Source organism: Mytilus trossulus, chromosome 10 (genome assembly GCF_036588685.1).
Source record: "Mytilus trossulus isolate FHL-02 chromosome 10, PNRI_Mtr1.1.1.hap1, whole genome shotgun sequence".
NCBI classification, from domain to species: domain Eukaryota; kingdom Metazoa; phylum Mollusca; class Bivalvia; order Mytilida; family Mytilidae; genus Mytilus; species Mytilus trossulus.
In genome coordinates this window covers 27919887-27939507 of record NC_086382.1, presented here as the reverse complement: position 1 = coordinate 27939507, position 19621 = coordinate 27919887, and the positions used below count along the sequence as shown (strand labels likewise).

The 19621-nt window shown below is 31.6% G+C and overlaps 1 protein-coding gene across 1 annotated transcript in view; it reads left to right on the top strand.

Moving 5' to 3' along the window:
• The first annotated feature begins 205 nt into the window (after window positions 1-205).
• The window catches only part of LOC134687141 (cleavage stimulation factor subunit 3-like), a 44304-nt gene continuing 24888 nt past the window's right edge, over window positions 206-19621 (top strand). Inside the window, exons 1-5 of the mRNA XM_063547163.1 lie at window positions 206-366; window positions 2569-2670; window positions 3021-3116; window positions 17021-17053; window positions 18869-18966. Coding sequence (XP_063403233.1) covers window positions 346-366; window positions 2569-2670; window positions 3021-3116; window positions 17021-17053; window positions 18869-18966 — 350 coding nt within the window. The 5' untranslated portion in view covers window positions 206-345. The remainder of the gene's footprint in view (window positions 367-2568; window positions 2671-3020; window positions 3117-17020; window positions 17054-18868; window positions 18967-19621) is intronic.

Sequence of the window (19621 nt, the reverse complement as noted above, 5' to 3'; positions counted from 1 at the left end):
GAATTTCATGTTATATTTTATTTCTTTAATGTTGTAATTCTTTCATTAATAAATACAGTTTAAACTGAACAATTTTCTCTATTGTAATCCTTTTAACCATTGGTTTTGTCATGGGAATGAGATCGAAATAGTGTCATGTGTTTAGGTGTTCCCAAAATATAATGCTAGCCAATCAAATTTAACGTTACAAACCATTTGATGACGAACAGCATGTCGGCCGGCTAGCAGCACATTGGAAAACTGATTATGCATGGAATCTCGCGATGTCTACAAAGAAATAAATAGTTAACATGTTAACGTAGAAGTTTTATTATTATTTACGTGTTGTAGTTATTTATTTGAATCATGGCAGCAATGCCACCGGAGGTAAGAACGTGTTCATAAATCAACGCGACATTTTGTTTTGTTTTATCAATTTATAATACGTACCCACGCTGGCTTCGAAATGGGCATACGAATCAAACAATTCAACCATAACACTTTTATTTTGAGGGTTTTGAAGGAAGGCGAGACACGGATATGGTAATCCGTGGCGAAAACAACTATTACTTATTGTTTCAGTTGTTAAAGTTCAGAGTGTAGACCCGGGCCCCCATAAAACTCGATTATCCCTGTTCTGTTCTAGCATTTATTTCTGTCATTAAATGCCCATCGTTTATCTTATGCATCTGTCCATTCGACGTAACTGACATGTCTGTAAAATTTTCATGATCCCTCAAGTACCCTGTTGAAAAAACCGTCATCTAACTATATATAAAAAAAATAATATTTTAATATCATCATCTCATGGGTTTTCGTTATATTAAGAATGCATTATGATGCCACAATTTCCATTGAAAAAGCATGCATAGTAAGAAAACATATTCATGATCTGACCTAGTCCAAATAAATTATAGCATCTGGCAAGGCTATAATTTGGACTAGATCTGACCATTATACATGTACAGTCATGGGACAAGAGTGAGTTCTCACTAAAAAATTGTTCTATCATTTCAACCGAAATCGATATTTTTCAAAAAATTAATACCAAGTACCTGTATAAGCGATTATTATAAAATAGATACCAAAAGATGTAAAAATGTCTGAAATTTTATTGTTTATTTAGTCATAATTTTCTTGAGTTTCGTTTTCCTCATCTGAAGAGTTAAACACAAATGCAAATTTTTATGATTTTAATTTGGTTAGAATAAAAGAAAACTTTTCAAGAAATATTTTTTCTTTGTGTTCATCTCGTTAGAAAATTAAAATGGGCATGAATAATATTATAATCAAATAAACAATAAAACTTGAGAAGTTTCTACATCTTTTGGTATCTATATTATGAAAATCGCTCATACAGTTACTTCATAATAATTTTTTGAAAAATATTGTTTTTAGTTGAAATGATGGGACAATTTTTTGACTGGGAACTCACTTTTGTCCAATGCATGACAGTTTGTAAATTTATGTTCTCGGGAAACTGGGAAATAAATCCCTAAAATTGTACTTCATGGAATCAGATGCAACTTCATAATTTCCTCTATACATGCAACATATAAACTTCCATGGCTCAACCATATTTACAAAATTGAAACACTACTGACTGTTAGCACACCATATAGCATAAATAATGTTTTTATTTTTAAAAGCAACATATATATATAGAAACACCAAAAATTTACATCTTGAAAAAAAACTAATCTAAATAATCATGATGTGTTAAAGGCTATTTTAAATTTGGCAGTAGCTAATTTGTTGGCTCTAGCTAGCTATAGGCTCTATTTAAATAACATTCTGTACAGAGTTGAGCAATTTTGCCATTCATACTTTAGATTTTCAGTACATGTATATATATAAATTAACATGATCAAGAAAAGAAGGAAATAATGACTCATAAATGATGTCAACAATTTAAAATAATATACAATCATCTATAAGGTTTTGAAAATATTTCTCTTGGGCAGGATATATATAACACATTTTTTTGTTGTTGATTAAAATCATGACAATGTGGGGTTTTTTAAAGCACCATGATACATGTACATGTATTGTAATTATATTACAATTAAATTAACCCAGCATTCTTCTTTTGAAAGTGTGTAAGGTTCATTTCAACAGATGCATTTTAAATTTTCTTTTTTTTTCTTTTTCTGTAAACATGGTAAAAGGAGCATTGATATAAATGGAACATCCCATTTCAGTTTTATAAAAGGTTAAACATCTGTAAATTTGAAGGCAATTATTTAACTTACTAGTTAAAAGAAAAAAATATATTCAACATATGAAAACTAAGTAGAAGCAATTCTACTGATTTTAGTTTTGATGTTCTATAGATTGGAATAATGACACTTTCAAATTCTTTTCAATGTCAACTGAAATACAAGAGGATATACATGTATATGCCTTTTAACTTTTAACAAAATTCATTCAAAATTTTAAATCATTTTAATGTTAAACTTTAAAAATTTGAAAATTAAGAAGAAGCAATTATAATGATTCCAAATTCCATGGCCTTTTAAATGTCAACTGGAATACCTAGAGGATCAGAAATGTAATGATTTAACAAATGTTTTATTGTAAACTTTTCAGCAAGTGGGATATGTCCCTGACAAATTGAAGAAAGCAGAAAAAAGAATTCGTACGCAATCTTACGATACAGAAGCATGGAGTGTGTTAATAAGAGACTCGCAGGTATCTACATTGTACCATTACAATACAAGTGGGGAAACTTTATATTTATAGAACTGTCCATTTTTATATCAAGTACATATTGTCTTTTTGTACTCAATTTTAATCTATCATTCAATCAGACTGCCTAATTTTTTTATTGTACATGTAACATGTACACTTTCCTCCTACATTTGTACAATAAGTATATAACAATGTATCATGACCTTGTTAAAAGTTGTTGTAAAAAACTTTATTTATCTGCTTCCATATTATATCCAGACAACCGCTAGAAGTTTAGAGTTTTAATAATCTGCAAAACTTTTGTTCTCAACTTTTGAAAATAGGTCACAATGATTTTACTTTTGTTTTAGATGAAACCTATAGAGAATGCAAGACCAGTCTATGAACAGCTTGTAGAACAGTTTCCGACTTCTGGAAAATATTGGAGGATTTACATAGAACAAGAGGTTATTTAAATTTTGTTTTTATTATTGATGTCACATGACCTTAAAGTGCTGAAAATTAACTATAGTTGAATTAAATTTTGATTTATATTGACTGTTTTAAAATGATTTTTTATATAAAGTTACATAATTGCAATTGCAGTCATTATGGTCATGTGATGTCATTATGCTGAGGGTACAAGGTCTGTTAAGTAACTTTACATTGTTACTGATGAATATAAATCATTTACAAAGTCTTTAGAGTTCTTGTTTTATATGTTGTTGACTTATTTACTTGTGAATGTGATTGAATGAGAGTTGTCAAACATCTGCTATAAATTTTCTCCATAGTTAATAGACCACTTTCGAGTTCATTCGTCACCGGCAAAAACTCGTCAATTATACACGCCTTTATGACGTCATTTACCAGATAGAGGGGCTCGCCTGTATCCCTGCACTATTTACGTTCATCAAGCGTCTTAGTGATCGTCTTTGTGCAGGATAAACTAGAAATAATGGTTGCTCTGTAGATACTTACTGACATTTCCCTAATGACAGCAGTGTTGATTGTCAATTTTGAGAATTCAATTTGCCGAATAATTCGTACAATATAGAATTATAGTTTTCCAACCACTCGCTCAACATTGGAAGGAAGTGGCGATGCCCCTAAACGCACAAATGACGATGATAAAGGCGCGTATAATTGACGAGTTTTTTCCGGTGGCGGATGAACTCGAAAGTGGTCTATTAGATGGCATCCAGACTAAAAAACTCACAAAATTAAGCTAAATATTATCGTGCCCATGCCCTTTTAATTGTTTATTTTATACTTTATAATTTAGATCAATGTTTTACATTGTTTTAATTCTAATATGAGAACTAAAGTCAAATCAGTGAACTGAATTTGACTTATAGTGCCCCATTAAAGCCCATTATTTTGTTTTTGAGGAATTTTATAATGGACGTCGGATTTACATCTCCTACAATACATTTGTAGTTCTTATTCTTGAGCAAATACCATATCTTGTAGAAATAACATGTGCTGGTGACATTTTTAAAAGCCTTTGGACCAATTGGAACCACACCGTTGGTTTTCCCGTTTGAATGGTTTTACACTATAGTAATTTTGGGGCCCTTTATAGCTTGTTGTTCAGTGTGAGCCAAGGCTCCGTGTTGAATGCCGTACTTTAACCTATAATGGTTTACTTTTTAAATTGTTATTTGGATGGAGAGTTGTCTCATTGGCACTATCACCACATCTTCCTATATTTATTTAACACTTATCCCAATACTGCCAATAGTGATTAGTTCGAAAAGTGTGTTCAACCAGTTAAAATCAAACTTAATCAGTGTGTAATCAATATAAAAAATGCATGGCCGTAGAGAAAAGACAAGAATACACAAATGGAAAACTAAAGACTAGCAACATTAACCTGACTAAAGGGGGGATAAGCCCTTTTTGATTTGCAGATATATTATAAGCAATACATTCTCCTTGGGAGTCTTGGTATACAGGTATTAGAATGAATGGAATGAGAGGAAGTGTTTAATTGAAAATCTTTATTTCAGCATTCAGCATAATTTAAAAGAAAATATAATATTAACACTTACATTTTTTGTGTTACATGTATATAATTCAATCTGCATGATGATAAGTAATCAGTATAGATGTTTATTTACAATTTTATTTATTTATATAAAGTAAAAACTTGAAAAAGAAGGGTAATGTTATGGTACATAAATAAATATTGCCAATGACATAATCAAATGGTTGTTTTTAATTGTGTTTTAAATTCCAGCTTTAACAGGAAAATTTCACACAAGGCTGAATATATTTACAGGCGCTAAATGTACAAGTTTGGAAGTATAAAACACATGTATTCAACATGTATATTGTTAACTTATTATGAAAATGAATTTTAAGCTACAATTCATTGTTGTGGCATATTTCTTATATGAAGCAGAATGTGTGAAATTTTCCGCTACAAATGTGTATTCATCAACTGATAGCTTCAAGCATTAGTAGTTTAAGGAAGCTTTCATTTGATTCCAAGTATAGAATTTTTTTTTAGTTTCAGCCTTCAATGACAGAATTATCTTGATTGAAGCACAAATATAGCTTGTGGTATATTTATTACACTCGCACAAACAAGAGAAATATGTTTAAGGTTAAACATTGGAAAATGTCAATTTGCAGAATCCATTCATGAAATTCAAATTAAATTCTATAGCATGTCCTATGTGATTAAGCCTTTACACTACAAAATGACCATTGACAGACACATATACAGCAAATAAAAATAAACAAAAGATGTCAATAGGTCAAAATACTAATTAAAACTGATGACTTTGAACATTATCTAACTATAATGTAGGTGGAAATTGGGCTTTGAACTATAGCTGTTTATAGACTTTTTTTCTCAATGTGACAAAAATTCTTTCTTTCTCTGTGCTCCATTTTCATTATTCATAGGAAATAGCTAATTATAGCAACAAATCTGCTTCAGTTGACTTGTTATTGTCGAATGTGTATATAAAATTGAGAATGGAAATGGGGAATATTTCAAAGAGACAACAACCTGACCATAGAACAGAGAACAGCAGAAGGTCACCAATAGGTCTTTAATGCAGCGAGAAATTCCAGCACCTGGAGGCGTCCTAAAGCTGGTCCCTAAACAAATATATATACTAGTTCAGTGATAATGAACGCCATACTCTACTCCAAACATTCATGTACATTGTATGCAGATGCCTCATGTTAAGAAGTTTCCGTCTGTCATATGTTCATTGTGGATGATGCCATTTTCATGTTTCATCAATTGCTTGAAAATAGAGTTTTTGTAATGTGGAATACCCCTCTATAAGTTACAAGATAACTTTATATGGTGTTTGAGTTCCTCTCAAGGTCTTCATGTCCATCACACAGTGAGCAGATGTGGATCCAGGATTTTGTTAAGGAAAGAGGGGCAGGGCCCACAAACCTGTAGGCGATGTTTGTTGTGGTACATGTAGAGAGTCAACCATATAAGGGGGGATTGCTCTGCCTCTGGTAATCTATTGAGTTCACCTGACTTTACCTCATTTCATGGATCATTTATCAAAGTGAAATTTTCATCGTGAAGTTTACTTCAGATACTCAAAGCAATTCCAATAGGTCGACGTGTCTATATATTTACTGTAGGAATTAATTGTAGCGTAAATGTTCCTCTGGCAGGTTTCATCGGACCTTGACATCATTTTCATTGTTTATTGGTCAATTTTAGGTTTTTACTTGTTTTGTCCTTAATCATATTTTATAACGATTTATCAACTATATTTGGTATATGGAATGAGTGTATGGTATGGAATGATTGCATGATGATTCATGTTGTCTGGCAGGTTGCATTTGACCATGATCTCATTTTAAGGTTTATTGGTCAAAAGTAATTAGGTTGGTTTCTCATATACTTGAAGCATTAGGCTAAGTTTATATATGTCTGGCTGGGTTCATCTGACCTTGACCTCAATGATACTAACTTAAAATCATACCTTAATATTTCCTGTATTACACACTTACAACATCAGTTCAATCATGATAAGTAAATTTGAACCAGTCAAAACATTTCAGATCGCTTCAGGGTGTGCACGTGCAGATCAATTCAAGTTTATATTGTTAAGGTGGTACCCAACATCATGACTAAAACTGATTTGGCTTGTTTAATTTTCTTTAAATTTAATTTCTGAAAATATATTTTCTTTGAACATGTTGAACCTCTGACAAAAAATGAAAATTTCAAAAAACTTGAACCACACACTTTATCGTTATAATTTCATTGGAAATATAGCAGTTTAGCAAACACTAATTTTGATCGTTGAAAAGCTTTATATTTCATAACAATAGAAGGTGATTAAAACATTCAGCAAATTTACAGAGTTATCTCCCTGTAGTGTTATGTATCACCTTAATTCATTTTTGGCCTAGTACTGTATTGTTTGTTTTTCACAAAACAAAGGTTTCCTGATCAGTTAATGACAACAGTTGTATTGTTGTATAAAAAAAACCATAACATATGGTTACGGTAAATAAGTTTAAAACAATCTATATACATGTATGGCTCATGCTATAAAATTTCTGGTTGTCATAATTCAATTGTTATTTTGGTTCAGTAACTTAATTGGGAAGTCAGTGGTCAGTTTAATTTTGTCAGTTTCTTTGGAAACAATATTGGTCTTTGCAAGACTCTCAGTGGCCTTTTTGTTTTTTCAGTTTTTGTGCTTTGTATACAATTAGGAGATGTGGTATGATTGCCTTGAGACATCAATCAAACAGACTTGAATAATATTGACTCTTGAAAGCAACAAAAATAGGTCACTTGATTTCTTGTCACTTTAAGTAATATGTCGACTATATTCTATCTACAGGGTCATTATAAAATGAACATATCTTTATACAGTGACGTGTCTCCGGACATTCTCATTTTCAGGGTTTATTATATCGGTGTTAAAGTTTTCATGCTAATGTCAGTACCGCAGTTGCTTTGATTGATATGTATACTATTTGAGCATACAACATATTTCAGGTTTATTTGTTAAATGCTTTTGTGCCGTAGATATTTTAACTAGAAAACAAAAATACTAGAAAGCTTATGTCAATTAAAACAAAACTTGAAACAAACAAACAAACAACAACAAACAAGTAGTATTCTCAAAAAGAAAACATCTCTGTCAAGAAGAAATTTGTCTCTAGGCATGATTAGAAACATAATTTAGGAGCAAAAACACTGCTTTAGAAATCTGATAAACTTTAACATACAATTTAATCCAAACCATGAGGGTTCATGGACTGATTATATACAATATGTAAGGAACAGCGGGTTACATTCCTGTATGAGTTTCTATGCTGAAACAGGTAAGCTTAAATAAAATGGGAGCAGATCATTAACAATTTTTAGGAATTTTTATGATTATACTGCATCCTTGAGTTATTAAATGAAGGGTTATAAAAGCCATACAAAAAATAAATGATTAAAGGGCCTTAGGATAGACGGTGCTTATAAACCAGTGGTATTTGGCTTGTCAAAGAAATCATTCCTTTGTTTTATCCTTATCAGTAAGCCCACCTGAAACTACAATGCGAAAGATTCCTTTATTTTATCATGTGATGCATATAATAATTGGCTTTGGTGCATGTCCATTCTTTCTTGTAAGATCTCTCACTAAAACAAACCTTGCCAGAATTTTATGACTTAAGTCAAGATCTTTTAGTTGGTTCAAAACATTTATTTTAAAAGTTATTGGAATAAAATTATGGTATTTTGCATTGAAAGTGCTCTCACAGCTACATTTCTTGTAGGATTATAAAATTTATTGGAAAGGTTTATATCTGCAATGGCTAGAGAAAAAGATTGAGAAATCAGTTGAAAACCTTTTTTTTGAACAAGTTATACGCTTTGGAATTATAAATTAACATGCAATATTGCATTGAAAGCACTCCCACACATACATTTTTGAAATTTATATCAAAGGTTTATATCTGCAATTTTAAAAATCAGTTTCAAATATTTATTAGTCCCCTATAGACAAACTATCAGGGAACTTTAGGTTTACACTCAGTCTGTCTGTCTGTCTGTCTGTCCAACCTCCAGTGATCTTCAGTACGGCAAATCAGTTTTCCAAACTTGTTTCTTTCATCCTTGAAGATATCAATTTAATAATTGGTATGTAGTTTTATCGAGATAAGTTACAGTTGATGTTCCAATTTTGTCCCGGTCTAATGATTTTGCACAAAGTTATGGTCTTTGGACCTAGAAAAAGGACTCAAATAATCAGTTTTCTGCTCCTTTTTAGCTCACCTGGCGCGAAGGGCCAAGTGAGCTTTTCTCATCACTTTGCGTCTGTCGTTGTCCGTCGTCGTTAAGTTTTACAAAAATCTTCTCCTCTGAAACTACTGGGCCAAATTAAACCAAACTTGGCCACAATCATTGGGGTATCTAGTTTAAAAAATGTGTCTGGTGACCTGGCCAACCAACCAAGATGGCCGCCATGGCTAGAAAATAGAACATAGGGGTAAAATGCAGTTTTTGGCTATAACTCAAAAACCAGAGCATTTAGAGCAAATCTCACATGTGGTTAAATTGTTTATAAGGTCAAAGACATATTTGCCCTGAAATTTTCAGATGAATTAGACAACTGATTGTTGGGTTGCTGCCCCTGATTTGGTAATTTTAAGGAAATTTTGCTGTTTTTGGTTATTATCTTTAATATTATTATAGATAGTCAGTTGACCCCTTTCAAATGAATCCAAACTTGGTCACAATCATCTTTGGTGTATCTAGTTTAAAAAATGTGTCTGGTGTTCAGTAAAGTAAGATGTACAAACACATCACGAATCCATCTGCTTCCTTTGTTTAATATTCACATAGACCAAGGTGAGCAACAGAGGCTCTTTAGAGCCTCTAGTTTGTCATTCTTGAAGATTTTTATTTGATAATTGATAATCGTATTATATTATCACGATGAGTAACATTTCAAGTTTGAATTATGGTCCTTGGACAAAATAGATTCACTCAAATAATCACTTTCTCATGCTGGAAGAAATTGATTTGAAAATTACTATAAATTGTTATCATGAGAAGTTACAGATCAAGTTCCAATTTTGTTCTGGTCTGACAATATTGTGCAGAGTTATGGTCCTTGGACTGACAAATTCATTTTGATAATCGGCTTTCAACACTTTTTGGGATTAAGTTTTACCCTTGTCCATCTGCATGGCCGTACCTAAAATTGATGTTTATTCTCTCGCTTTAGTTTGCCTCAACCAAATGTTATGCAACTTATACACAATTCTTATTATCACAGGTCAAGTTGAAATTTTGGAGGCTTAATCACTTTTGCCATTCTTGAGTTATGCCCCTTTACAAATGGAAAATAGCTGATTATTTAGTTTCAGTTCTCTAACTTTAGTTTGCCTCAACCTAATAATATGAAACTTATACACAATGCTTATTACCACATAACACAGACCAAGTTTTAAAAGGAGTAGGGGCATTAAGCCCTAGTTTTGGCCCAAGAAAATGAAATGTTTGAAAACTATTTCAAATAGGCACATAACGTTCAGAAATGCATAGGGTCAAGAAATATAAATGAAAAACATGAAGATTTGTATCCGATGACGTCACAATTACGTCATAATATGTACTATTTTCACAAAAACGATGAAAAATACAAAATTTATGCATTTTTCTTACTTTATTTCCGTTTAGGAAACATCCTGCGCAGCCGAGAAACAACAAAATAATTTAACAAAAGCTTTATTATAACTATTGGCATTATCTCACCAAAAATAAAGTTGTTTCTTGGGTGCGCACATACTTTTTCAGTCTAAAATATACTTCAAATTTGATGAAAAAACAAGGAAAATCACAAAATTTAACAAAATATGCAAATTAGGTTAAGATTTGTTGCCATGGTAACTTGTTCTATGTCAAATTTGTTTTGTTTTTCTAAGTACCTTATACCTTAGACAAGTCAGTAATTTAAGAGTATGTATGATAACTTTAAAATTTGCAGTAATTTTTGGGCCAAATAAGGGCCTTATTGCTCCTACTCCTTTGTTTTTTTAACTTTAACTGTTCTAGAGTTTTGCCCCTTTACAAATGGAAAAAATGCTAAATATTTTGTTTCTCTAACATCAGTTTGCCTCTACCAAATGTTATAAAACATATACACAATGCTTGTTACCTAAAAACACATACCAATGTTTGAATTTTGGTGATGTCACTTTTGTAGTTCTAGAGTTATGCTCCTTTACAAGTGAAAAATGTTAATTTTCTTCTTTCCATTCGCTAACTTTAGTTTGCCTCAACCTAATGTTATGAAACTGATACACAATGCTTATTACCTCAAAACACAGATCAAATTTGAACTTTGGTAGTGTCACTTTTACCATTCTAGAGTTATGTCCCTTTATGACATTATATGTAAGCAGTGGCATCATCTATGTACCATTGACACATTGCTGGGTTTTCTTTTTGGTTTTCTAACTTAAGTTTCAGTGGTGGATCCAGAACTTTTCCTAAGGGGGGGGGGGGGCCCTCTCCAGTCATGCTTCAATGATTCCCTATATTAATTTTTCCAATGTAAGGGGGAGGCCTATGAGTTTGCCTCAACTAAATGTTGTGAAACGTATACACAATGCTTTTAAAAATAAGTAAATGATTTCACATTTTCATCTCCGAATCAATTCCAATACTGTAAATTCAGAAATTATTGCGTGCATTTATTTTTGCGATTTTGTCATTTTAGACTTGAATGCGATTTTAATTTTTACGATTTTGAGAAAAATCCTGTTAAATTCATATAAAATATTTCAAAATGCGAGTTTAAATTATTGCGTTTACAACTCAATCGCATTTTTCGCAATAATAAAAACCTCGCATTAATTTCTGAATTTACAGTATATGAAGATGACCTATTTTTAGCTTTATTGAATCTACTGTTACATATTTCTCTCCAATAGTTTTCATTAAAGTCCAGTCAATCTAGCATAATTTGACCCTAACCTTGAAGTAATTGCAACAGATGATTTTTAAGTTTAAATCTTTTGCATTAAACCCAAAATATACACTGAAAAAAGTTCTAAGGAGATTTGCATTGATATGGGAGATAACTCTGCAAGAAAGGCAGAACTATCAATAAAATTGATACAAAATTATAACTTTTCCACTTCTATTCAATAGAATGTTTTCATTCTTTATATTTTAGCTGTCTTTATAGTATAAAAAACAACTCTGAAGGGGGTTTCAAATCTTTTATCAAGCTACAACTTAGATTTCATAATTCATTAGTTGACCATTATTAGATTTTTCAGCATGTCAAGGTAAAGAATCTCAAATTGAATAAAACTAGTTCAGAATATATTCTCCTTTTTGTGGTTTAAACTTCCTTTAAACAAGTTAGATGCTGAAAAAATATGATTTACATATATAAACAATACCTTATACAAATGTATTCACATCATTTTTTCAAAAAGGTCACAAAGCCATAAATTTGCAATGTCTTTCTTTAATGAGAAATATGCCAACAAAAATAAAAATTCCCATAACACTTCTGTTTTGTACATTTCATTAGCAAAAGATTATATAATGTAGTCAATTACAAACTATTAATCTCATCAAAGTGTCATATTTTACATGACTTTTAAGAAAAACTGACAAAAACTGACAAAAAAAAGAATAACTTTTGCAGAGTTATCTCCCTTTCCAATGTTAATTTCCATAAATTAAAAATGCTAAATTTTAGTTTTCCTTAAGTTAGATTTTATGGAACTTTTTTCTCTGTATATTTATAGATTATAACTAAAACATTTTCTTTTGCAATTAGTTTGAGGTTCAAACTTAGTTTGACTGGACTATTACTATTTGATTAAATCCCACTTTAATATTCAGTAAGGTCATCAGTGTTTGCAGTACATTTTCATGATTTGATTTTATTCAAAAGGATCCTGAATTTTAATTTTTAATTCAGAATTATAGAATATGTTGTCTCATTTATCATTTAGACATAACATGAAAAATTGTTTAGCCAATTGTACGTTTTTGTGAACGTTAATGAAAAGTTGACATAGGCCCCCTCTAAATCCACCTCTGACAAGTTACTTGAAGAAGTTATAGAAAATAGATTTTGTCAGTGGACATCTTGCATAATTACAATGGACCAGTTATTGATTTTTATCACCCTTCAATGCATTAATATTGACACAAGCTAACTTTCAACTGAGGTTTTGTATGTGCTTCTCAAGACAAAGGAAACAGTATTTTTTCAGTGGACAGATTTATAATGGACCAGAAGGCAACAAGTACATAAAAATTGTTACAGTTATTTCCCTTTGCAAAGGTTATTAATTTTGTTCATGTGAAATTTTACATGTAGATATATTTTAGATCGTATAAGGAATATGACCACTATATTTGGTGTATAGAATGTTTATAAAGTGCACATGTCTCTCTGGTAGGTTTCATCTGCCCTTGATCTTATAACTTGGTTCATTGATAAATGATGAGTTTTTATAACTCTGTTAGTTTATTAGATAATATAGTCAATAGGTTACCTATAATTGGTTTATGGAATGAGATTAAGAATCAAATGGGAATGTGTCAACCAGAACAAAGTGCAGAAAACAGCCACCATTGGATCTTTTTAACACAGCAAGAAAATCCTGCATCAATGTCTGTCTGGCAGATCTGCCATTGACCTCATTTTAGTGGTTTATTGGTCAATATTAAGATTTTGTGGTTTAATCTGTTTCTCTGGTACTTTTAGCAATTGGACCACTATATTTGGTGTATTGAATGATTTAAGATGTATGGCATGGTTCATCTGACTGTGCCCCAATTTTAATAGGCAATTGCTAATGTCAAGTTAATGTGATAGTTTTAGCAAGACCATCATTTCACAGACTTACATCAGGAACTCAATGATAAGTAAAACAGGCTAGATATTTCAGTGTGTGCACTGAATTGTTTTCTTATGTTAAAAACAGTCTGGGAACTTAAATGAGTGATTTTTAAATCATAAAATTATCAGCTCATTTCTTGCCTTTGAATGATGATTTTTAACCATTTTTTGTTTATCTCTCTCAAAAACTATAGTAAGGATAGATAAACTGTACATAGATAACAAATCAGATATAGAAACAAGATTTCATTCATTCATGAATTCTAGTCTACAATGATAGAGGTTTTTTTAAGATACGCATAGATCTTAGGTGAGCATTTCACAATCTCCATGGAGCCTCAAGTTTGTATTGATACTCTTTCTTACATAAAAGAAGATTACAACATCATTGGTGACTCAGAACCTCTGAAGTATATGTGACATTTAAATATTTTTTTATGAAATGTCGATAGTTTATGATTTCCGGATAATTCCAGTTCATGACTTTTATAGACACAGGATTGGTGTAAATAATGGGTTAATGTCTTGAATTTTAGTTTCATAAGTATCATATAAATAAGTGGGTAGTTCAAAATCCTGTACTAGTTGAGAAACCAGATAAGTCAGAAATTGACAGATTGTCTTCAATGATTTTTAAAAGAAACTCTTTGGAGAAAACTCTTTTAACTTAAATGTTTACCACTTTCCATCCATATTAAATATTTAAAGTTATATTAACTTACAAACCTTTGAAAGTCTTCAAGATTATAAATTATGTGGTATTATAATTCTTGCCCAATACTCGAGAGAGAGAGTGTATTGGCGAATGAGGTTGAAAACATTGTGGTCAAGGTCAATACTTTTTTTGAAGGATGACAAGAGGGGGACACAGTATCAATTTGTGAGTTTTGTTCCCAGTACCTCTTGTGAGAGGGATAGGACCTTTATCAGGACATTGGGATCGGGTGTATTTAAGCTTAGGATTTTGGGATTGACCCTTTCAGGATCTGGGAATTCTTTTTTCGAATTTCAGGACCTCTGGATTTCGTGTTTTTATGTTAAAAACAGTCTGGGAACTTAAATGAGTGATTTTTAAATAATAAAATTATCAGCTCATTTCTTGCCTTTGAATGATGATTTTTAACCATTTTTGTTTATCTCTATCAAAAACTATAGTAAGGATAGATAAACTGTACATAGATAACAAATCAGCTACAGTAGATCACTCAAAAACAATATTTCATTCATGAATTGAATTCTAGTCTACAATGATAGAGGTTTTTTTAAGATACGCATAGATCTAGGTGAGCATTACACAATCTCCATGGAGCCTCAAGTTTGTTATTGATACTCTTTCCTACATAAAAGAAGATTACAACATCATTGGTGATTCAGAACCTCTGAAGTATATGTGACATATAAATATTTTTTTATGAAATGTCAATAATTTATGATATCCGGATAAATCCAGTTCATGCCTTTTATAGACACAGGATTGGTGTAAATAATGGGTAAATGTCTTGAATTTTAGTTTCATAAGTATCATATAAATAAGGGGGTAGTTCAAAATCCTGTACTAGTTTAGAAACCAGATTAGTCAGAAATTGACAGATTGTCTTCAATGATTTTTAAAAGAAACTCTTTGGAGAAAACTCTTTTAACTTACAATGTTTACCACTTTCCATCCATATTAAATATTTAAAGTTATATTAACTTACAAACCTTTGAAAGTCTTCAAGATTATAAATTATTTGGTATTATAATTCTTGCCAAATACTCGAGAGAGAGAGTGTATTGGCGAATGAGGTTGAAAACATTGTGGTCAAGGTCAATACTTTTTTTGAAGGATGACAAGAGGGGGACACAGTATCAATTGTGAGTTTTGTTCCCAGTACCTCTTGTGAGAGGGATAGGACCTTTATCAGGACATTGGGATCGGGTGTATTTAAGCTTAGGATTTTGGGATTGACCCTTTCAGAATCTGGGAATTCTTTTTTCGAATTTTGGGGACCTCTGGATTTCGTGTTTTTAAGCCCAGGATTTCAGGGTCAGGACCCCTCCTACCCTATCTCTCTTGTCTATTAACACCTTATTTACTTAGCTTTGTGTTGTTCCTCAACCGATAGTATTTTTTGTCGGGCAATTACACAGACATTCATTCATATTAATTTTGAACCCAGAGTTATAATGTCAAGATTCAAAGGCTGTAAAATTTCAAATAGAAATGAAGTTATACAGATATCATCCTATGAAATTTTTATGTCCCACCTACGATAGAAGAGGGGTATTATGTTTTCTGGTCTGTGCCTCCGTTCGTCTTCGTTCGTCCGTTCGTTCGTTCCGCTTCAGGTTAAAGTTTTTGATGAAGTTGAAGTCCAATCAAATTGAAACTTAGTACACATGTTCCCTATGATATGATCTTTCTAATTTTAATGACAAATTAAAGTATTGACCCCAATTTCATGGTCCACTGAACAAAGAAAAAGATAGTGTGAAGCTCAAGTTAAAGTTTTTGGTCAAGGTAGTTTTTGATGAAGTTGAAGTCCAATCAATTTGAAACTTAGTACACATGTTAACTATGATATGATCTTTCTAATTTTAATGCCAAATTAAAGTATTGACCCCAATTTCACGGTCCAGTGAACATGTAAAATGATAGTGTGAGTGGGGCATCCGTGTACTACGGACACATTCTTGTTAGTATTAATACAAAATAGGCAGCAATTTTAAATGGTATGAAAAAAAATCCTAAAATTGAATTGATTGATATCTGTGAACATAATGCCTACAATGCAAAAACTTGTACATGTATAAATGTCTTGTATATATGTTAAATAGAAATAGGCCTCCAAAGATGGACAACAAGTCAGCAATCCTTATGGCAAGCAGATCATTCTATTGCCACAAGACTATGCAATTTGTAGTTGAATTCATCACAGGAGATAGAGATCTGACATCCACAAGAATTTATAAATAGACAGGAACAAAACCAAACATGATAACCATACCATTAGATGAATGATTTGAATATGTGTTATTGTTTAAGTAGTATTGGGTAGAATAGACCAACCAGTTATAACCTTCATATGTGGATCCAGGGGGGGTTGTTCCCGGGGTTGGAACCCCCTTTTTTTTCCCGGCCGATCAATGCATTTGAATGGGGACATATAGTTGGAACCCCCCCTTTGTCCTGGGTTGGAAACCCCCCCTTTTTAAAATGGCTGGATCCTCCCCTGACCTTGTTTAGTAGACTTGAAGATCATGTAAAACTGAACAGGGACAATCACAGACGAGATTAATGACAAATATTTGTGCTGTGGTTAAACTGGAAGTGTGCAGAATAGAGCCACCAATTAAAAATTTGTTCAGTAGAAGATCAAATTGTACAGCCATGAAAGGTCTTAACCAATTAATGTGGACCAAGCTCTTTATATCAGATGTATAAATGTTGTAAACAGAGAATCAACTTCTTGAAAATGGAATTATTATATAAAAAAAATGTCTTTATTTTACAGCTAAAGGCAAAGAATTTTGAAAGAGTAGAAAAGGTAGGAAAATAGCAAACATATCAAATGTTAAGAAATTGTTAAATCTCTGATTTTTTTTATGAAATTTTGATTGCAAGATCTATATACCCTAAAAGATATTAAAGGGAACTTCTAAAGGAAAAGTACTATCAAACCATGTTTTAGCAGGACTATGAAGGATAAATAGATACAAGATTTGGAATGAGTGCCAATAAGACAACTTCCATTCAAATTACATTTTTTTTTTTAAATAAACCATTATAGGTAAAAGTTCAGCCTTCAGCATGAAGTCTTACCAAATAGCAAGCTAAAATTATCCCCAAAAAGGAAAACCAGCAGTTTTATCTATATAAAATAAAACAAGAAAGGAGAAACACTTATGAACCACATCAACAAACGACAACCACTGAACAATGTATCCTATCGACTTGTCCACGTTCTGTTGACTCTTGAGCTTGGTGGTAACAATCAAGTATATAAAGTGAAAATTATATTTGAGTTTCTCTGCAGTTGCAAAATTTTTAAAATTTTTTTTGATATCCTCCTCTGTTAGAGGATAACTAATGTAAGATTTTTATCTACACTATTACAGTTAAGTGTTGATAGGAGATAATCCAATAAAATCTTCTCTTTTTTCCATGTAGAAAATCTAAAGATATATTATTTGGTACTTTCACTTTGCTAAGAATTGAAACCTGATTTATACATAGATTGCAGAACAGGTGATTGGTGGGTTGCACCATTGGAAGAACAAATATGTTCCCCCTTTTATTCAAAAACTTTAAAAGAGAGTTGAAGAACTTGATATATTAGATGAGGAAGAAATATATAGATTATCATTTCTCATTGGCCATGAACAGTTGGTGTAATGGTTGGAGAAGAAAGCATTTGGTTTATGTATTATAAAAAAGAAGATGTGGTATGATTGACAATGAGACAACTATCCACAAAAGACCAAAATGACACAGACATTAACAACTATAGGTCACCGCATGGCCTTCAACGATGAGCAAAGCCCATACCGCGTAGTCGGCTATAAAAGGCCCCGATAAGACAATGTAAAACAATTCAAACGAGAAAACTAACGGCCTTATTTATGTAAAAAAATTAGCTCATCGTATAAAATTCTTAAACACTCTTGATAAACCCCACAGATATAACAGTGCTTGTATTGCTGTTCTTCATATTAAAGTCACAGTGTGACTTTGTGGTATCTTTCACCTTTCTATATAATGTTGTATTGACTTTTGATGTCATGTCTGTAGTTAGATGCCAAACTGTAGTTCTTAGGTACTCATGGTATTTTTTTTTACAATTGGGGACAGTCCCCCAAAAATAGTATAGGAACAATAAGAGCTACCGTTCTAGAGCTAGTCTGTAGTATCTTAAATCCAATTTGCATTTCCTTCATGTATATTCATGACATCATTGTAGCCTTCCAAATTGCTCTGCCTCTTTCTTCTAAATTAAACTATTCTTTTTACATTTCTAATGAATTAAACAGCTGGGTTTTTAATGTTGTAAACCAATTAAACAGTTTTTTACTTCTTAAACCAAGTACAGTTTTTGATGTTTGCTATTATAAAACAATTTTGCTATTTTAAACTACTTATACAGTTTGGTTTTTGCTATTCTAAACCAAATAAACAGTTTGGTTCTAAATATAACACTTTGATTAGTTCAGGTGTTATATTGACAGTTATCAGAGAAAAAAAACAGTCAAATTAGTGTAAAATACAAAGGACATGTCCTTTTTAAGTCAAATATGAGTGCATGAACTACATTTTTTTTCGAAATATATGATGACCTTTTATTTGCTTTTGTTATTTTTTTCAGTTATTTCAAAGATGTTTAGTAAAAGTATTAAACATAGACCTTTGGAAGCTGTATCTGAACTACATAAAAGATACCAAGGGTTCACTTCCATCTTACAGGTAATTCATCATAATCAATTTTATCCTTCTTTCTGTAAAATGTCATAGGTAGACTCTTTAGAATATGAAAGAAGGGCAAAAAATACCAGATGGACATTCAAACCCGTAGATTGAAAATAAACTGACAATGCCATGGCTAAAAAAGAAAAAGGAAAAACAAACAAATAATAGTACATAACACACAACATAGAAAACTTAGCAACATGAATCCCACCAAAAACTTACGGTTATCTCAGATGCCCCTGAAGGATAAACAGATCCTGCTCCACATGTGGCACCTGTCATGTTGCTCATGTTATTACAAACCCGGTAAATTGTATAAAAAAAATATTCTCTGCACGCTACAGATAACAAAATGAATATTGTTTTTCCTTGTTTGATTTAAAAATTGAGATACAGCTTATAATATAAATAATGTTGTGTTTAGCATAGTAGCCAAGAATACTGACCCGGTTGAAATAGAGTACATTATGTCTTCACCTTAGTCTACTACTAGTATTTCCTATAGTCAAAGTTAAACACAACATTTTTCTACAAAAAGGTAAACAGACATAAAAAAAACAACACATAAAGCTGAAATATCAAAACTAAATATCAACAAAACACAAACTTAAAAAAAATCAGTTTGGATTCATTTATTTTCGTTGGTATCAAT